This window comes from Tenrec ecaudatus, chromosome 1, assembly GCF_050624435.1.
Source record: "Tenrec ecaudatus isolate mTenEca1 chromosome 1, mTenEca1.hap1, whole genome shotgun sequence".
NCBI lineage: Eukaryota > Metazoa > Chordata > Mammalia > Afrosoricida > Tenrecidae > Tenrec > Tenrec ecaudatus.
The window spans coordinates 142,949,841-142,968,282 of record NC_134530.1 but is presented as its reverse complement, the minus strand read 5'-3'; the positions used below and the strand labels follow the sequence as shown (position 1 = coordinate 142,968,282).

General features: G+C 43.2%; 1 protein-coding gene across 1 annotated transcript in view; it reads right to left on the bottom strand.

The window, feature by feature from the left end:
- STXBP3 (syntaxin binding protein 3) overlaps positions 1-12,129 on the bottom strand; it is a 60,069-nt gene extending 47,940 nt beyond the window's left edge. The window contains exons 1-4 of the mRNA XM_075558921.1: positions 11,990-12,129; positions 4,782-4,831; positions 3,801-3,882; positions 516-592 (exon numbers count right to left, since the gene is read on the bottom strand). Of these exons, the coding sequence (XP_075415036.1) occupies positions 516-592; positions 3,801-3,882; positions 4,782-4,831; positions 11,990-12,038 (258 nt within the window). The 5' untranslated portion in view covers positions 12,039-12,129. The remainder of the gene's footprint in view (positions 1-515; positions 593-3,800; positions 3,883-4,781; positions 4,832-11,989) is intronic.
- Between the last annotated feature and the right edge of the window lie 6,313 nt (positions 12,130-18,442).

Genomic DNA, 18,442 nt, shown 5'->3' with positions numbered 1-18,442 from the left:
TCAAATAAGGACCTGGTCTTTGGAACCTAACCACGTCGATCCACGAGGAACTGGTGTACGTATGTTGTTACCACATGTTGAAAAGGCAATTCCAACTCATAGCAACTCTGGATGTGAGAGAAGAATTGCTTCACAGGGTTTCCTAGGCTGTAGTCATTATGGGAGCATATTACCAGGTCTTTTCTTCCAAGGCGTGCCAATGGATTTTGAACCACTGAACTTTTGGTTAATCAAGTGCTTAATCACTGTGCCACCAGGGCTCCTTATATGTACACACACACAATCATATATTAATATAATACATATTATAATTATATATGGAAGAGAGAAGATTGCATGCTCAATGGGAAGTGTCAAAATAATCTTGTAATGCAGAATAATTTGCCAAAACAAGCTAAATTTGTGATAATGTTTTTCTAATAAAGGATATATATTGCTTTACTTTTCCCATTAGAATACCAAAGCAATGGTGGAAAATTTGGGGGGTATAACTCTAAAAGTTTTCAAGTACTCACCTTTGATGTTGGAGCAATAAAATAAAGCGCTTTCATTTGTCTTACAGGTTCACGATTCTTATAAACATTCTCCACCACTAGCAAAAAAAAGTCATATTTTAACCACATGTTTACACTTAAATTTAAAATTAGCCTTACTTAACTCTCCACTAAAAATCACATATATACAAGTTTAACATTCTGTTTTGGGAGATAAAAACCACTTTGAAAACATTTCTTCTCTATGGCTAAAAAGTTATCTTTTCATCATGAGAAAAAAAAAAGATAAAGCAGGTAGGCCTACCTGCATAAGGAATCAACAAGCCCTGAAGAAACCAAGAAAGTACATTAAAAAATATAATGTGATTTTCTTAAAAACAACAAAACCCTAGTGATACGACATTGATTCCAACTCAGTGATCCTATAAAGTGGTCTCCAGGATTTCCAGACTATAATATTTGCAGTAGTAGAATGCCACATCTTTCTCCCATGGAGTGGCTGGTAGGTTTGAACCATGCACGGGCCTTTTGGTTCGCAGCAGAGAATGCATATAACCTTTAAGCCACCAGGGATCCTTCTACACTACTATAAACGCAAACCAAACTCACTGTTATATACAATAGTAACAATAAGATAAGATACTGAGGAGGCTTTCTATCCCCGAAAAGAGCTATAGTCCTGGTAACTCGCAGGGGCAGTTCTACCCAGTCCTGCAGGGTTGCTATGAGTTGAAATTAGCTCAAGGGCAGTGAGTTTGATTTTTTGGTATATTGTTTTATTAGGTGAAGCAGTTTACATGAATCATTTTATCAAATCTCATAATAACCTTAAAAGTATTGTACAACCAAGGAGATGGCTTAAAGAATTTAACTTCTCCAAAGTTACACAGCTAGAAAGATCAGTCTGACTCCGGAACCCATATTTCTAAACACTATTGCTCATTCACTGCCATCGAGTCAATGCTAACTCATAGCAACCTTATAGGACACAGTATAACTAACTGCCTCTGTGAGTTCCCAAGACAGAAAATATCTCCAGGAGTAGAAAGCCCCATCTTTCTATCACAGAGTAGCTAGTGGTTTTGAACTGTGAACTTTGAGGATTGCAGCTGAACTCATAACCACTAGCCACCAGTTCTTTAAAGGAATTGCCAATTAACTCCTATTCTTTTAAAACCCATCTGTTAACATGTCACTAAAATGTAGTCAACTATGTTTATAATTAAATCAAGAAGTTCATATACTAACCTAATGTAAAACAAAGGGACTATAAAACAAACTCTAAATTACCAATTGGCTATTTAATTGTTAAATAACAATTTTATTCCTTTGTTGTAAATATATATAACAAAATATTGCCACTTTAACCTTTTCCACACAAATATATCTACATATATTTTTATAAAATAATTTTATTTAGTTGATAGTAAAAAACTACATAAAAAACCTAACTTACTGTATCATTCTGCAAACCAGAAAAACTGTATTTTAAGAGTCATGCTGGCAAAGGTCTAGAAAAAATGAACTCTATCATGTAAAAGAAGCTCCCGTTCGACTTCTCTTTTAAATATGATGACTTATATCTCAATCCTACATTTATCTTCGTAAGCTTATCATATTGGCTATTAGGATACAAAATAGGATGTCCATGGAAACATTTATCTTTGTCTCCATTCCCAGTGATTATAAATTCACTTTGGAAAGAATAAAGTTCAATCTGAGTTAATTTAGTTTTAAACTCTCCTTAGGCTACATATACTGCTCAGTTTGGTGATTAAAGCACTTTAGAATGATGTGAAAACACTGCGCTCTAACTTAGCACAGCCTCTAAAAATATTCTGAAATGTATGTTTTTTAATAGCTCTGCTTATTTTCACTGAAAAGTGGGTATGTGTTAATGATAAAGAAGCAAAAAAGGAAAGGTTTTTGATGGTTCTATAATAATACGGGGAAGGAGGAAGCTTCTGTCCCCATCAGGATTCAGACTCGAGAAAACCTACCTACAGGCTTTCTAAGAGACGGAACCAACTCGACAGCAGCGAGTTTTATGGTAATGAAAAATGGATAAGGCAATTCCTTGTCATCTTAAAAGTTTCTATTTGACTTTATCCTCCACTGAAGTAACATCTTACGGACATTTTCAACCTCGTTTATTTTATAAAACTTTCAAGACACTACTATTTTCACAAATGACCCGAAGGATGACTGAATCTGATGACTGCACTCCTGCCATGCCAAGCCTCACAGGGGCATTCTCAGGAGGGCTGAGGAGGAACTCAAAGGGTCCGTTGATAGAACTGACTAGAATTAATCTAGGCCGGACCCAGGTGACTTTGGAAGATGAGAACAGTTCCCAGCAGGAGGCACTACGGCATAAATGCTTTTCCAAAAAAACCTTTCAATGGTCATATAAGTGTACAAACTAAGTACTCTACCCTTACCACCCACGGGTGCCACATAAACAGAGGTGTATGAAAGGCTTCACACTATCTAAAACAGTCTGCTTAGTGTTGCTTAGTGAGGTTTCCTGAACTTATGTGGCCACGGCTCTCATCCTCTGTGCATGTCAGAATTACCTTGCAGACTTTTTAACCCTTACACAACCAAGTTTTTTCTGTTTTGAATTTGTTGATAATCATGTGTTCTCAGTATTGGAAGGAATGCTGGAATCAAGGGGCATATATTTTTTTTAATTTTAACAATTTATTAGGGGCTCATACAATTCTTATCACAATTCATACATATGGGGCATATTTTTTAAGTAATATGGATTTTGATGCAAAATAATAAGGGTGTTGGTGTTTTGAGGATTGCACAGTTGACCACAAGCAAAACCAAAACTTAAAATGTGTTTATTTGTGTAACCATATGGTAGTGATGATACTCAAGTAAACCTAGTGCTTCAATACACAAAACAAAAACTAAGAGCAAAATTTTAAAGAACCACCTCAGCAGAGCAAATGATTTAGTTTTGATTCAGTACTTAATTATACGTCTCAGATAAGAAAATAAAATGGACTTAAAGAGGTTATTCTGAAGATTTACATATAGAAGAATGTCAACTCGAGTAACTATGGTTAAAGGTATAAAAAAATGGTATCCTCTTCAGAAACATAATTAGTAACTCAAATTTCTTTCCCTTTCTCCTCCAAACCCTTTTATTGGCAGCTAATACAGAGATGGTACTATTTCACAGTTGAATCACATCAAGCAGTATTATATAACTGCTACCGCAATCTCAAATTTCCTAATAGTCCAACCTTCCTAAGCTTAATAGTCTTCATGATGAGTATCAGTAATACTTACCAGTTATGCCCTCTGCTAAAAGATCCGTCATTTTGCAACATGAGGCCAAAAGCTTCGTGGTAAATTCATCTAACAGCATTATCTTAAAACAAATACGGACCAGGAAATAGATAAGTATCTGACTGCCAAGAATCCACAAAAGACAAACCTTTATCCATTAAACCTACTCACTTATAAACCTACAAAATAAAATCTGGCAGGCCAAATAATCTCAAACCATCTTTTAATTTGCATGACCTGGAGACTTTCTCAATATACAAACATATCATGTTATCTTTCCATCTCATTATTTAAGTAAGCAAATAGAAATATTCATAATTTGAACAAAACAACTTTTAAAAATCTTAAATATAATTTAAGTTTAGCACAAAATTTCCTTAAAATTATAAAATGCCACATGTAGAATAAGAATTTTTCCAGGTGCTGTTCTAGCCACTCTATATGAATTAATTCATTTCATATTTAAAATGTAGGTATGAGAAGAGGTTCAAAAAATCCACAGAAAATGAAATTAAAAGATAGTGGAATTTCCCCACAAACTTTTGATGCTCTCTTGTATTAACAAGCCCATTTTACAGCAGAGGATATGAGCAAGACGGGGCCAGTGACTTGATTGTGGAGCCAACGCTGCTACGTGGTAAAGTCAGGATTTGAACTTAGACAGTGGGCCCCAATAAAATGATTTAAAAAAAAGAAAAGAAAAAGAAAGCGAGTCAGTGAAAAAGAGGGCCTTCAACAACACAGACTGATACCAGGGCTACAACCATGGGCTCAGCACAGCAACAACTGAGGATGACTTCAGACCAGCAGAGCATTATTCATTTGAGTACACGGTTACCATGAGTCTGATGAATGACACGAAACAACAATAATATGCTTTCAGAGTCTCCATTTCAATGGGAAAATCCCATAATATTTTTATTCTATTTTTATAGGCTCTTTGAAGCCTCCTTGCTTAAGAATAAAGTATGCAACTTCTACCTTCCATTCGCCTTCTTTCTTGCAGTCATCAAGCACAGATGTTTTTATTTCTGCAAAGAGAAAAGTAAAAGGGAATTATGCATAAATCTAAATCAAGTTAGAACGAGGATAACTATTCAAGAGATCCAAAAATTCAGTGTGAAAATTTGCTAAACTATATAAAAAAGCACATATTTTTGCTAATGCACAAATAAAAATCAATTTCTTTTTAACTATATAGTACATTTATGTGTAAAATATCTTTACACATTGAGGTATTTATAAGGATATTATAAAAGGCGAATATATTTAAGTATGTGAACACATCTGGAAAATATTTCAGAAAGTCTTATCTGATCTGGTTTTTCCTAATCTCCTTAGAACCTAAGTGTGATTGCTGTTAGGTGCCATTGAGTCCGTTCTAATCCATAGCAACCTAAGCACACAGAAGCAAACAAACACCAGGCTCACAATTGTTCTTAAGCTTGAGCCCACTGTCACTCCACCTCATTGAGGGCCTTCCTCTTTTTGCTGTTCCTCTAAGTAAACAGGATAAAAACAAAAGCAGAAATCCGATAACAAGACAGAAAACCTGAACTACCCCATTGCTAAACTGCATCTGACAATCAAATGTAAAATGCTCATTCTGATTTATGTTAGGGTCTCAACAATCGGTATCAAAGCATTATGATATGCACCATTCAGTCTTGATTCATAAGCTGTAAATATTATGTTCCTTCAATCATTTCCAGAATTAACTTAACTCTGAGCAACGAAGCTTAACTCTGAGCAACGAAGTCCCCAGGGAATACCAAAAATGGACTTTGGGGCCAGGGCATGGCACCCCGTCAGACTCCACCAGAAAACATTCCTAAAGGCCAACAAACAGTCCTTGAACTAACTACAGGCTTTTTGTTGTTTTGTTTTCTTGTGTTGCTTTGTTTTGCTCTGTCTTCTTTTTGTGCATGTTATTATGTCCACAGGTTCTGTCTAAATAAGACAGGCTGGATGAACAATCAGGAGAAGAAAACAAAGGGACTGATGGTTCTGAGGGGACTTGGGAGAGGAGCACGTGGGGGGAAAGAAAGTGGTGTCAACAAACCCAAGGACAAGGGAACAAGTGATCCAAATTGGTGGTGAAAAGGGTGTACGAGGCCTGGTAGGGTGTGATCAAGGGTAATGTAACAGAGAGGAATTACTGAAACCCACATGAAGGCTGAGCATGATAGTGGGACAAGAGGAAAATAAAAGGAAATAGAGGAAATAACTAGGAGGCAAAGGGCATTTATAGAGGTCTAAATAAAGGCATGTACATATGTAAATATATTTATATATAAGGATGGGGAAATAGATCCATGTGCATATATTTATAGGCTTAGTATTAAGGTATCAGATGGACAGTGGGTTTCCATTCAAGTACTCCCTCAATGCAAGAATACTTTGTTCTCTTAAACTTTCATTCCATGATGCTCACCTTCCCGACAAGATTGCTGAAGACAAAGTGGTGCATAAGCAAACGTGGTGAAGAAAGCTGATGGTGCCTAGGGTCTTAAAGACTTGAAGGTAAACAAGTGGCCATCTAGCTCAGAAGCAACAAAGTCCACATGGAAGAAGCACACCAGCCTGTGTGATCATGAGGTGTTGAAGGGATCAGGTATCAGGCATCAAAGAACAAAAAATCATATCATTTTGAATGAGGGGGAGTGCGGAGTGGGGACCCAAAGCCCATCTGTAGGCAACTGGACATCTACTTACAAAAGGGTCGCAGGATGGAGACAAGCCAGTCAGGGTTCAGTGTAGCAATGATGAAACATATAACTTTCCTCTAGTTCCTAAATGCTTCCTCCCCTCCAATATCATGATTCCAATTCTATCACGATCCCAATTCTCCTTATAAATCTGGCTAGACCAGAGGATGTACACTGGTACAGATAAGAACTGGAAACACAGGGAATCCAGGACAGATGAGCCCCCTCAGGACCAGTGGTGAGAGTGGTGATACCGGGAGGGTGGAGGGAAAATGGGGTAGAAAGGAGGAACCGATTACAGAGATCTACATATAACCCCTTCTCTGGGGGAAGGACAACAGAAAAGTGGGTGAAGGGAGATATCAGACAAAATAATTATTTATAATTTATAAATTATCAAGGGTTAGTGAGGGGGTGAGGGAGGGAGGGGAAAATGAGGAGCTGATACCAAGGGTTCAAGTAGAAAGAAAATGTTTTGAGAATGATGATGGCAACACCTGTACAAATGTGCTTGACACAATGGATGGATGGATGGATTATGATAAGAGCTGTACAAGCCCCCAATAAGATGATTTAAAAAAAATACACAGCTAAAAGAATAAAGTTAACTCTTCTCGATATGATTGAACCATTGAATTGTATGACATGTGGATGAAGTGCCAATAAAACTGTTTAAAAATTAAAAACAAGGGTATGAAGGGAAAAAGCCACCAACACAAAACAATTTGATTGTGATGTAAGTCGGAACAGAGATTCCTCTGGGAGCGGGCTGGTGGTTACATGGTAGAAATTTCACCTAGCTGTACACTTCAACTTTATGCTACATTACACTCCAAGGGGGAATTTTCAGAATCACTTCCCTTTAGAGTAGGAACAAGAAAATGACTTCCTTTTCAGCATTGTTTAATAGTATCAAAAGTGTTCGTCTCTGCAATTCCAGGAGGGGAGAAAATCTTTCATCTTTAATGGTCCCTACTGCCTAGAGAATGTCTCAACTTTGGACCACAGCATTCAGAACCTGTCATGATCAGAGTCCAGCCCACTTTATAATAGTTTTATGCACCAGCCCCCAGCCCCGCCCCGCACAGTGGCGTAGTAGATAAGCACTCAGCTGTGTAGGGGTCAATGGCTGGAACCCACCGTATGTCTGCAAAGACATCCAACCTCGGAAACCCTATGGGGCAGTTCTGCTCTGCTCTATGAGATGGCGGTGAGTGAGAATATTGACAGCAGTGGGTTTTGTGGCTGTTGCTGACTCCTTGAAATAACCGTCACTGTACTCAAATAAAAGGAATTATTCTTCGATAACCTTTACATCACGGAATTTAAAATGCTATTAAAACGGGGAGTTTACAAAGATTCTAAAGGACTATAGAAAATGCTTAGTCAATGTTGAGTGTTATTAAGAAAGAGTCATAGAATGACAACAAAAAAGTTACAGCTGCATCTGGATAAGGGCTGAAAGGAAGGATGAAAGGGGGACAAAGCTTACCATTCAATAGATAAAGAGGTAGCTTAAATAGACACATGCTGATTATTCCGACTTGAAAGCATTTAAAACTTCCTAGGGTTCACTTTCTTTAAGTTTCCCTCACAAAAATCAAGATGTGAGTTACAGCCATTAAACAACCGGTTAAAGATAAAACAAACTGTCGAGAACAGCTCTGGTGGGAATAGTGGTCTATGCACTGAAGTAACCACAAGGTCAGCAGTTCTAAATCACCCCCCTGCTCCCCAGGAGACGGTTGAAGCTTTCTATTCCTGAAAAGATTTTTAAAGTCTCAGAGACTCACAGACACAGTGATACCCTGTTCTGGTGTCAACACTGACTCAATGGCAGTGAGTTTGGTTTGGGCTTGGAATAGTATGAACATGGGGAAAAACATAAAAACCCTCATTGCCAATACATGCCTGGTTTAATTACTATTATGCTTCATGTGTCTATTTTTATAAATAAGCTTTATTAAATGTTTATTATAATACTTTATCAGTGATATCATTCCCTTGGTAGCAAAATATTGCCAAATGAACAATTTCAAGTAGTAGAAACCACTGATTTCAAGTAGACGAATAGCCCTTCACATTCAAAATAATTAGGGTTTTTTGGTTTTGCTTTGCTCAGGGGGTTCAGGCAGCCTCTAAAGACTGATTACTTCCCCTACTTTAGTTGACAAGTCAAATGTCACCTACTCAGAGTGACTTTCCTGATCCCCCTAACCAGAGCCATTTTTCTCCATGTGTCATAAACTGAAATAACCACACTCAGCCTTTGCGTACGTGTTTTCAAGAGGGCTGGGAACTCCTTTGCCTTCTCCCGCTATATTCCCTTGGAATTCAGTAATCATTTTTTAAAGTGTGGGGGGCTCTGGGTAGTAAAAGTGGGGGTGGATGGAGTAGTCATTTTTAACAAGAATTGGTACCCAAGGCATTCTACTAGGGCTTATTATCAATTTACAGCGTTACAAGGCAGTCGGCCTACCTTCAGGAAGCTGACCATGAGGCTCACATTAAGTAGCAGTGAGAAGTGCCGAGTGAGAAGGATGAGCCAAATGTTTTACAGAAACACAAGAAGTCGTGTTCAAACGAGAAGCCACCATGGCAGTGGCAGCCCTGTCAGAGCTGAGGCTTGGCTGCCTAAAATGTGAACGGGCGTGGGGTGGGGGGTGGGGAGTATTCAAGACAGAGGACACAACAGCATCAGTATGTGAGGCTGGAAGATTTGGAGGGGAATATACAGTTTAGACTAGACAGAAAATCAGGATTACACCGAAGGAAAGTGTTTAGAACAGCGAGAGGCCTGAAGTAAGCTATTGAGTTGATTCTGAGTCACAGTGACCCTATTAGCAACCAACCATGGAACCCACTGCCATCAGGCGACTCCCAACTCAGCCCCACAGGGTTTCCTAGGCTGTCACCTACAGAGGAGGAAAGGCCAGGTCTTTTCCCTCAAGGAGCTGTGGAGGGTTTAAACCTGTGACCTTTCAGAGGCAGGTTCTTTGGCTTTTAAAAGCAGACAGAGGAGCCCTGGTGGTGTAGCGGTTAAGCTTTGGGTTGTGATCTGCATGGTCGGCAGTTCAAAACCACCAGAGAACCTCAGGAGAAAGGTTGGGCTTTCTACTTCCATTAATAGTTACAGTCTTGGAAACCCACAGGAGGTTGCTATGAGTCAGCACTGACTCGATGGCACTGAGGAGTTAGAGTGCTTGAAATTACCTTAAGTAACTAGGGATTCCTGCAGGTCTTCAGACAGAGGACCAGCACTAACAGTGGTAGGAAAGCTACCCTACTGGATGGACTGCCACGAGAGAACAGGAGGGAAGGCACAATGCAAGGCCCGGACAGGTCACACATTATGGAAAAGGAGCACACAGGTCACGCATTAACTCTGCAGCCAGAAAGAATTCTGTTTCATAACTGTACATTTCCCCACATGGCTTTGTTGAGATACAATTCACGTTTCATACAATTCAATCTTTAAACAGTTTAATTCAGAGGCATTTCATATATTCACGTTGTGCAATCATGGCCACAACCAATTTGTGAACATTTTCATCACCCCCAAAAGAAGCCCTGTTCCTCTCAGGCATCAACCTCCACTTCTCCCTTCTCCTAATCTTTCCCAGACCTGCACAATTTGGATTCTATTTTCTGCTTCTATACAGCAGCCTGTGACTGGCTTCTTCATGTAGCATCATGTTTCCAAGGTTCATTGGTGTTGTTACATGTATCAGCACTTGATTTATTTTTATTGCCAAATAATATTCCATTGCCAAATAATATTCCATACCACATTTTATTTACCCATTCATGAGTCGATGGGCATTTGGGGATTTTCCACTTCTTGGCTATTAAGAACTCTGCCATGCTAATATCTGTATTAGCTTGAAGATTTTGGTGGGGGGTAAGGATATTAATTCTCGTGCAATTGTTTTTCATAAATGTAACTCAAGTGTCAAGAACACAACAGCAGTGCCTGGCCAAGAATAAATGTCCGAGGAATATCAGCTTCCCTCTTCCTACTTAAGTGACTCATGCCAGGTTATTGTCAATAATCACCTCATATGCATGTGACAGCTGGCCAATGAGTGAGGAGGAGCAGAGAACTGATGCATTTGAATTATGGTGTTGTCGAAGAAAAATGAAAAGTATCACAGGCAGCTAACCCAATCAATCAAGTCTGTCTTGAGGGAAGTACAGCAGGGGTGCTTCTTAGAAGTGAGGGCGGGGAGACTTGGTCCAAATGTACCTTGAACGTGGACGTGCGATCAGAGAACCTAGATAAAGGTATGGGGCTTGGCAATGTCGACTGTCAAAGAGAGGGAATGACACACTGGCCGCAACAACGCGCTCGGAGAGAACAATTGTGAGGAAGAGGCCGAGTTCGTTCTGTCGCCCACAGAATTGCAGGGTGGGAGCCACAACAACAACTCACCAGGATGATATGCGTTGTGCCATTGGGAATTGTGTAACCCCTAGCCTTTTGTTAACCCGCTCAGCTCTGTTCTACACTCAACAGGCCGGGAGTCAAAAATACTAATTAGTGAAGACTGGCCTCTCGCAGGAGCCCGTAATTACTGGGAGGCCAGCAAAGCCTAACAATGACTGCTCTTCCTGTTTGGAGGTTTCATTCCTTTGCTAACCTGCCAGACCGCGGTTTGGCGCGACCTTTGCCGAAACCCATGGATGAGAGGGCAGAAACAGTAACCAATAAGCAGTGCAGCCCCCAGAGCGCAAAGGGCGACCGGAAGGTGCAGCTTTGCCCCGCCCACGCCGAGAGCTGTCCAGACGAGATGCAACCTTGGCCATGCCATGCCAGTGGTCCTTTCTCAAGAACGCTTTAGGAAGTGGGTTTTCCCAGCAAGCGTGGAAGATGGGTCTGTTTCACCGTGAGGTTTGTTTAAAAAAAAAAAAGCGAGAGATTCCCAGATGCGGAAAACAATGGCTGTAAAACTCGCGTGGACACCAACACGAAGCAGCAGAACAAGCAGCCTCTGGAAAACCGAGCTGAGGCTGGGGTGGGGTGGGGTGGCAGAGGGCGCGATGCAGACACAGCGCCCGGATTGTCTGCGGGGGAGAGCCATCACCGACTGGCGGGGCAGGGTGGGGCGCCCTGCGAAGTTGCTCCTCGGCCGCCGAGGAGGGTGGGGAGCGCGGCCAAGGGCACCAGGCCGGGGGCGGCTCACAGGCGGGGCTGCGGGCCATGCCGAGGCGCAGCCAGCGCACCCCAGCAGGGGCCCGACCGAGAGCAGTGGGGGCCCGACCCCGGGGAGAAGGCCGCGTCCTTCCGCACCTCGCCCACCTCAGGGGCTAGCAAGCCTGGCTGGGAAGGAAAGCAGGAAGAAATGCTCAGAGGCGCGCGGGTCCCAAGCAACAAGTGTCCCCGCGACTCCTCCAGAGCCTGCAGGGCCAGGGCAGGCGGCAAGGCCCGGCGCGGCGGCTTCTGGGCGTCCCCTCTCTGGGCCCCAACCCCACGGCACTCACTCTGCCACACGACGCTCTTCAGCCCCCGTTCCGTCACCGGCGGCGCCATCTTCCAAGCACTGCCGGGCACAGCCGCCACCTCCCACTCGCAACCTACTTTGGCCGGGAAAAGGCGCCCGCGGTGGCCCCGCCCCTGGCTGGGGGTGAAGGCCCCGCCCACCCCACGGGCCGCGCCCTCCTGACGTCACCACGCGCCCAGGCGAGGATTCCCTCCCACTTCTGGAGGGAGGCTGCGCAGTGCGAGTGGAAGCTCGAGGGGCTGTCGGGTGCCCCCTAGCGGAAGGCCGCTGTCGCTGACGTCTCGCGTGGGCTTTCGAGTGGTGTTCGTTAACTTGACCTATATGACATTCTGACTTTATCCAAGATGGATGGCAGAGGATACCAGAAAGATGATAAACCTCCGGTTTATCAGCTACATAAAGGTCTTTGATTGTGTGAACCAAAGCAAAGTGTGGCCGTCATTGTAAAGAATGAGGAAGTCCACAACATTGAATTGTACTCCTCCCTCAGGGACCCGGAAGCAGACGCTGTAACAGAGCAAGGGGTTACTGCAGAGGTTTAAATTGGAAAAAATAAAGCTGTGCGACAGGGTCGTATCATTGCACCTTATTCAGTCTGCATAATGAGCAAATAATCCAAGAAACTGTACTATGTGGAGAATGTGTCCTCAGGATTGGAGGAAAACTCAAACGGCTGTGACAGGCAGTTGACAGAACTTGACTTGCTGAGAATACAGAAGACGAAGTATTTGATGAAAAGTGAAAGACAGTCGCCTTCCTTATGGATGACACCTGAACATGAGGAAAACAAAATCCTCACAACTCCACTACACGACCCCATGATAAATGAAGGGGGGAAATCGATGTCAAGGATCTCATGCACTGTGGATGAACCACCAAAGTTCACTGAAGCAGCGCTCAAGAAATCCTAGGCAAAGGTCCTCTTTAAAGTTTTGAAAGGCAAAAATGCCATGTTTGGTAGAGAGTCAGCAAAAATGAGGGAAATTCTCAGTGAGATGGATGGACACACTAGGCGCAACAGCAGACATAAATATACCAGTGATCATGAAGGTGGAATGTTCCATTCTGTCATGCAAAAGGAGCCAACTCAATGACAACTAACAACAGCATACATAAGGAGCAGGGGACTGTTGGAAAGGCAGGGACTTTTTTACTGTGGCTCTTCTAGCCAAATCCTCTAATTCCTACCAAAGGACCCTTTCCTGCGTGGCTCTCATAAGAAAGTGGGGGGAGGATACTGATAAGATTCCCCTGTAATTGTAAACATCCCTGGAATGTCATCCTGCAGCAGATAAAATTAGTCCTCTGAGAGGTAGGAGAAAGGATTTCATTACCAGCAAGAACCAGGAGTGGAATGTGTCCTCTGAACCTGAGATCCTGTGTAATGAACTTCCTGGATCCAGAAGATAACTATGACATCGGAGGAGCTGCAGCAGAACCAGAAGCCAGAACCAGAAGTGGTGAACTTCCTGGTGCACAGAGCAAGTGAAGCTGAGTGCTTTCAAGCAGGAGGCTGGTTTGTGGAGTGGGGCGCCTCTGGATACTTAATCGGGGAAGCTGGGCTTGCTGGCCCATGGAAGTGAAGTTGAGTGCCTTCAGGCTGAGGCTTATTGGAGTGGGGCGTCTCTGGGCACTTGATTCAAAGAGCTGGGTTTGCTCATGGAATTTGAGCTGAATATCTTCCAGTTGAGGCTTACAGCAGAGTGGCATGTCCTTTTGGGCATTTATTAGCAGGCTTGAGAGATTGGTAACCTACGCTGATGAAAAACTGTATCCTGAGCATTTCTCATTTGAAGTACAGCCTGTTAATTTCCTCAGTAAACCCTTTAATCATGAGAATTGTCTCTGAGTTCTATGTAGTCAGTGCAATAGCTACAGGAACTTAGAGGTAAAATGGGGGAATACCAGTGAGTGACAATAGCACAACTGTTCACTTTCAGAAGACTTTTAAACCTTGCAAAGCAATTATAAAGAACTTCTTGTTAAGCAGCTCAATGACCAAATGGAAAAAGTGCCCCCTCCACTGATTTCATCCATTTTCCAAGGACACAATAATTGTGTGACAATATGGAAGTACTGTGTAATTTGTCCAGAAAGATCCTGAAGTTTCGGGTAACTCAAAGCCCATGTCTTTGCCCGGAAGTATTTATAATCTAATTAGAGAGCACAATTTCTGACACAACTCCTGGTCAAAAGCTGGTATAAAATGTGAAAGCGTTAATGAATGAGATTATACATTGGAAACTTCAAAAGATTGATGGAAAATGGAACTAAAAGATAACAAAAAAATTCCACTATTTTTTACACACCCCCCTCCATTCACTAATTTTTTGAAGGGCTCTCTTACATAAGGGATTCAAGAAAACAATTAAGCATTTATTCAACAAACACAAGTTCATGTGGTAAATTACACAGTAGTGACTAGAGGGTTAGCGAAAATGATGGAAATTCTCAATGAGATGGATTGACGCACTATGCACAACAGACTTAAATATACCCATGATCAGTTAGAACTCATAGTGCCTGAGTGCAGTGAATTGCTTAATTAATATGGCACATCTAGCTATAGTTTCTGCTAATCTCACCCAGTGATGGGGGGGGGGGGGCTATGCTAGTAAGGCTCACTTATGAAGGTGGAACCATCAAATCTGGTGTATGGAACCCTAACAAGGGGACTAGTCAGTTTTGCCATCCTACTAGGTTAAAAATGAACCATCTCATCGGCTGTGGTGGGGGCTGGGGGTACTCAACACGACCAACAAGGAGAGATGGGAGGTGAGCTCGTCTAGCTGGACCCAAGAGACAGAGCTGTAACACCAGAAACAGCACAAGATTATGAGCAGCCTTGGAGGCCGAAGCAGGAAACCTGCATGAGACTGCAATAACACAGCAGCATGTCATGTGGGCTTCCAGACCCACAGAGCTAGCTGGTGATAAGTGGGTGTGTTCTTCTGGGTAGACTAGAGAAACAAATCCAGGGAGACACTCGTGTGTATAGGAAAGAGCTTTATATACAAGAGCAGTTGAATATTGAGAAAACATCTAAGCCCAGTTCAGATGAAGTCCATAAGTCCAGTATTAGCCCATATGCCCAATACCAATTTATAAATTCCTCTTCAGACTCATGAAACACATGCAACGATGCTGGATATAGGACAATCACAGCCAGTGGTGGAAAGTCTTGTGCATCCAATGCCGGTGGATTCCACCGTCTCAGCAATGGCAGGGGTCTCCACATGGCTGTTCCAGCTCAGGGCACTAGCCTACTTCCATGTGTCTTGTCGGCTGCAATGTCTCCCAGAGAGTGAGCTGAGAGAGAGTGTCTCCACCTCCAAGGAGGGATACTGGAGTTCCCAGAATCCTCAGGAGAAAGCCATGTCCACACAGAGACCTCATTGGCTATGGCCTGATTGACAGACTAGACTCCACCCCTTCACTCCAAATCCTCAAATTGACACCATTACGTAACTACCACAGTGGGTGTGCCAACCCAGAGAGCAAGAGAGCTGAGCACCAAGGCTTACTGGCAGAGTGGGGTGCACCCAGCCCCTTACTGGAAAGCTAACGAGCTTTGTAACCCAGGCCAGAGAGAGGCTTGCCTAGTGGGCATGGTTTAGAGGACCCCTGACAGAATAAATGTCACCTGTTATTTCTCTAATAAACCCAGTAATCATGAAGTTTGTCTGTGAGTGTTGTGTGGCCATTGCCACAAATGACTGAACACAGAAAAGAAACCGAAAGTGCCGTGGGAGGGACAGCTGGTGTCAGAGTTGGTAAAAGGTCCAGAGGGGAGGTATGTGGGACATCTGCCTCCGAGCCACCAGCCCTGGGTTGTTGATGTTGATCATGATTCGCCTCCCACTTTTTGAGGTGAAAGGAAGTCAGACGACTCTACCACACCCCTTTTCTAGCGACTTGGCCTATCACACAATGAAACTCTGCTCGGTCTTGAACCACCCTCACCACGTTGGTATGTTCGAGCCCATGGCTGCTGCCATTGTGTCAGTCCGTTTCATTCAGGGCCTCTCATTGTTTCACGGATGCTCAACATTACCTGATACCCCTCTCCAATGCTTGGTCCTTCCCGACGCCATGTCCAAAGTAAGAGAGACAAAGTCACTGCGTCATCCTTGCTTCTGGAGAGCATTCTGGTGTACTTCCTCCAAGACTGATTTGTTCGTTCTTCTGGCCATCTATTCCTTCAGGGATTCTGCATGCTTTCTGCTGGTCCAGCTCCCAACCAGCAGCCACAGACAGTTCTGGGTTACTGTCAAAGCCAAACTGCTCTGGGGGCCACCCTTTGTGAGGGCATCCTGGCTCAGCGCACAGGCTCACTCAGGAAGAATATGGTTGAAAGTAGATCTGCAGAAAGATGCGTATACAAAGAACTTGCCTGGGCATTTTCCTTAATGATTTGCCCAAAGTAGCCAATCAGAAGTTACATTAGCTAGCCAATGAAAACAAGGTGTACTGTTACATCTGAGTCTAACCTCTATGAAACCAGGTTCCTGGTCTCCACAGGTGGAACTGTATTATTTCCATTTGAGTATTCCTATACTTTCAATAAATCCTTTTGTGTTATTCTAACAGAGTTGGAGAGCTTGTTGCTTTTTTATTCATGAAACATTTCAAATATCTCCATTTCATTGTACTTGTGTGTTGAATATATTATCTCAAACCTCACAACGCATCAAGATGAAAATCTTTATTTCCATTTAATAGATGAGGAAACTGAGGCCTCGGGAGGCTAAATTAATCAGGTAAGATGTCAAGAATGACTAAGATTTGGATCCATCTAGACCAGGAGTTGGGAAGGTCTGGCCTAAAGGCTTTTTAAGCTTGCAAAATCCTCAATACCAGCTACCATCGCACCTCACAGAGAGAAGCGGTTACAGCCTTTACATTAGGGGACAGTTAGCTAGTTAAGTGTCACACCACGATGGCCCACGAAGGGTGTTATAATATCCAAAGGCCCTTGGCAGGAAAAAGGTCCCTATTCCTCATATAGACCCATTGAATCACACGGCCTCTTTCCCCTGCTCCCTCAGTGTCAGGTCATTTCCATGAACTGTCTCTCTGGTCTATTTTAGTTTGTTTCTCTAAACAAATTTCCAAATGAATTTGGGTTTCCCATTGGACTGTTAAATGAGCGGCTAGCAATTTGATACCACCAGCTACTCAATGGGGGGGGAAACAAGGCTTTCTACTCCTGTACCGGGTTACAGTCTCAGAAACCCACAGGGGCAGTTCTCCTCTGTCCTATAGAGAGAGTGGCCAAGAGTCAGAATGGGCTTGATGACTGTGAGGTTGTTGTTGTTTTAAGTTAGAGGAGCCCTGGTGGCAATGTTGGGTAAGCATTAGATGGCTAACCACAAGGTCGACGATTCAAGCCCACCAGCCTCTCCTGGGAAGAAAGACAAGACTGCCTGCTCCCATGAAGCTTTAAAGCCTTGGAAAGCCTGTGTAGGGTGGATAGCAGTGGTTCGCTTGTTTGTGTTTGGTGGCGGTGGGAGCTTCCCTGTGGTTATACCCCATTTGGGAGTGGTATTTCTTTGTTATGTTCATGAGCAGCATTAGCTCAGAGCCTCTTGGGTCAATCTCTTTTGAGCTATAAGAGAGAGGGGTTACACAGACAAAGCATCAAGCAGGGAGGAGGAACAGCCATGTGAAGCCATATGAAATCACTCAAGAGCCATCCTCACCACCGTTCGGTTAGAGTCCATCATGGCAACCACCGTGTGAGTCCATCTCAGTGAAGGTTGTCCTCTTTTCCACTCACCCTGTAATTTGCCAGTCATGGTGTTCCTCTTCAGGAACCAGTCCATCCGGGGAAATGTGCAGCATATGTGAGACAAAGGCTGGCCGTCCCCCTTCTCAGGAGCATTCTGGCTGTACTTCTTCCAAAGCACATTTGTCTGTTCTCCTGGCGGTCCACGGACAGTTCAATAATCTTCGTTAACATTGTTTCTGTGCACTGTCCCGCTTGCACACGCACATGAGGCAACTGAAAGCCCCTCGGTTTGGGCCGGGCACACCGCAGTCTTCAGAGCGACATCCTTGCTCTTCGGCACTTGCAGAAGTCTGTGCAGCAGACGTGCCAGTGCAAGGCGTCATGTGTTCGCTTGACTGTTCTTCCATGAGCAGTGACTGTGCCTCCAGCAAAGTGAAATCCCGGACAGCCTCACTCTTCCCTTCGTTTATCATGATGTGGCCCCTTGGTGAGTGGGGAGGATTTGTTTTCTGTACGTTAAGGGTAGTAGTACATTTTCACATCTGCCCTAGGAAACTAAAGTAGTCATGCTACCCCCGAGAAGGATTTTCCGTAGATAGCTGGTCTACTCCATGGCCTTGCTTGTTTCACTCCTTGAGAATTTGTGTGTGGACTGGTTAGCTGTGTGACCGTGGGTGAGTGACCTGACCTTTCTGGTCTCGT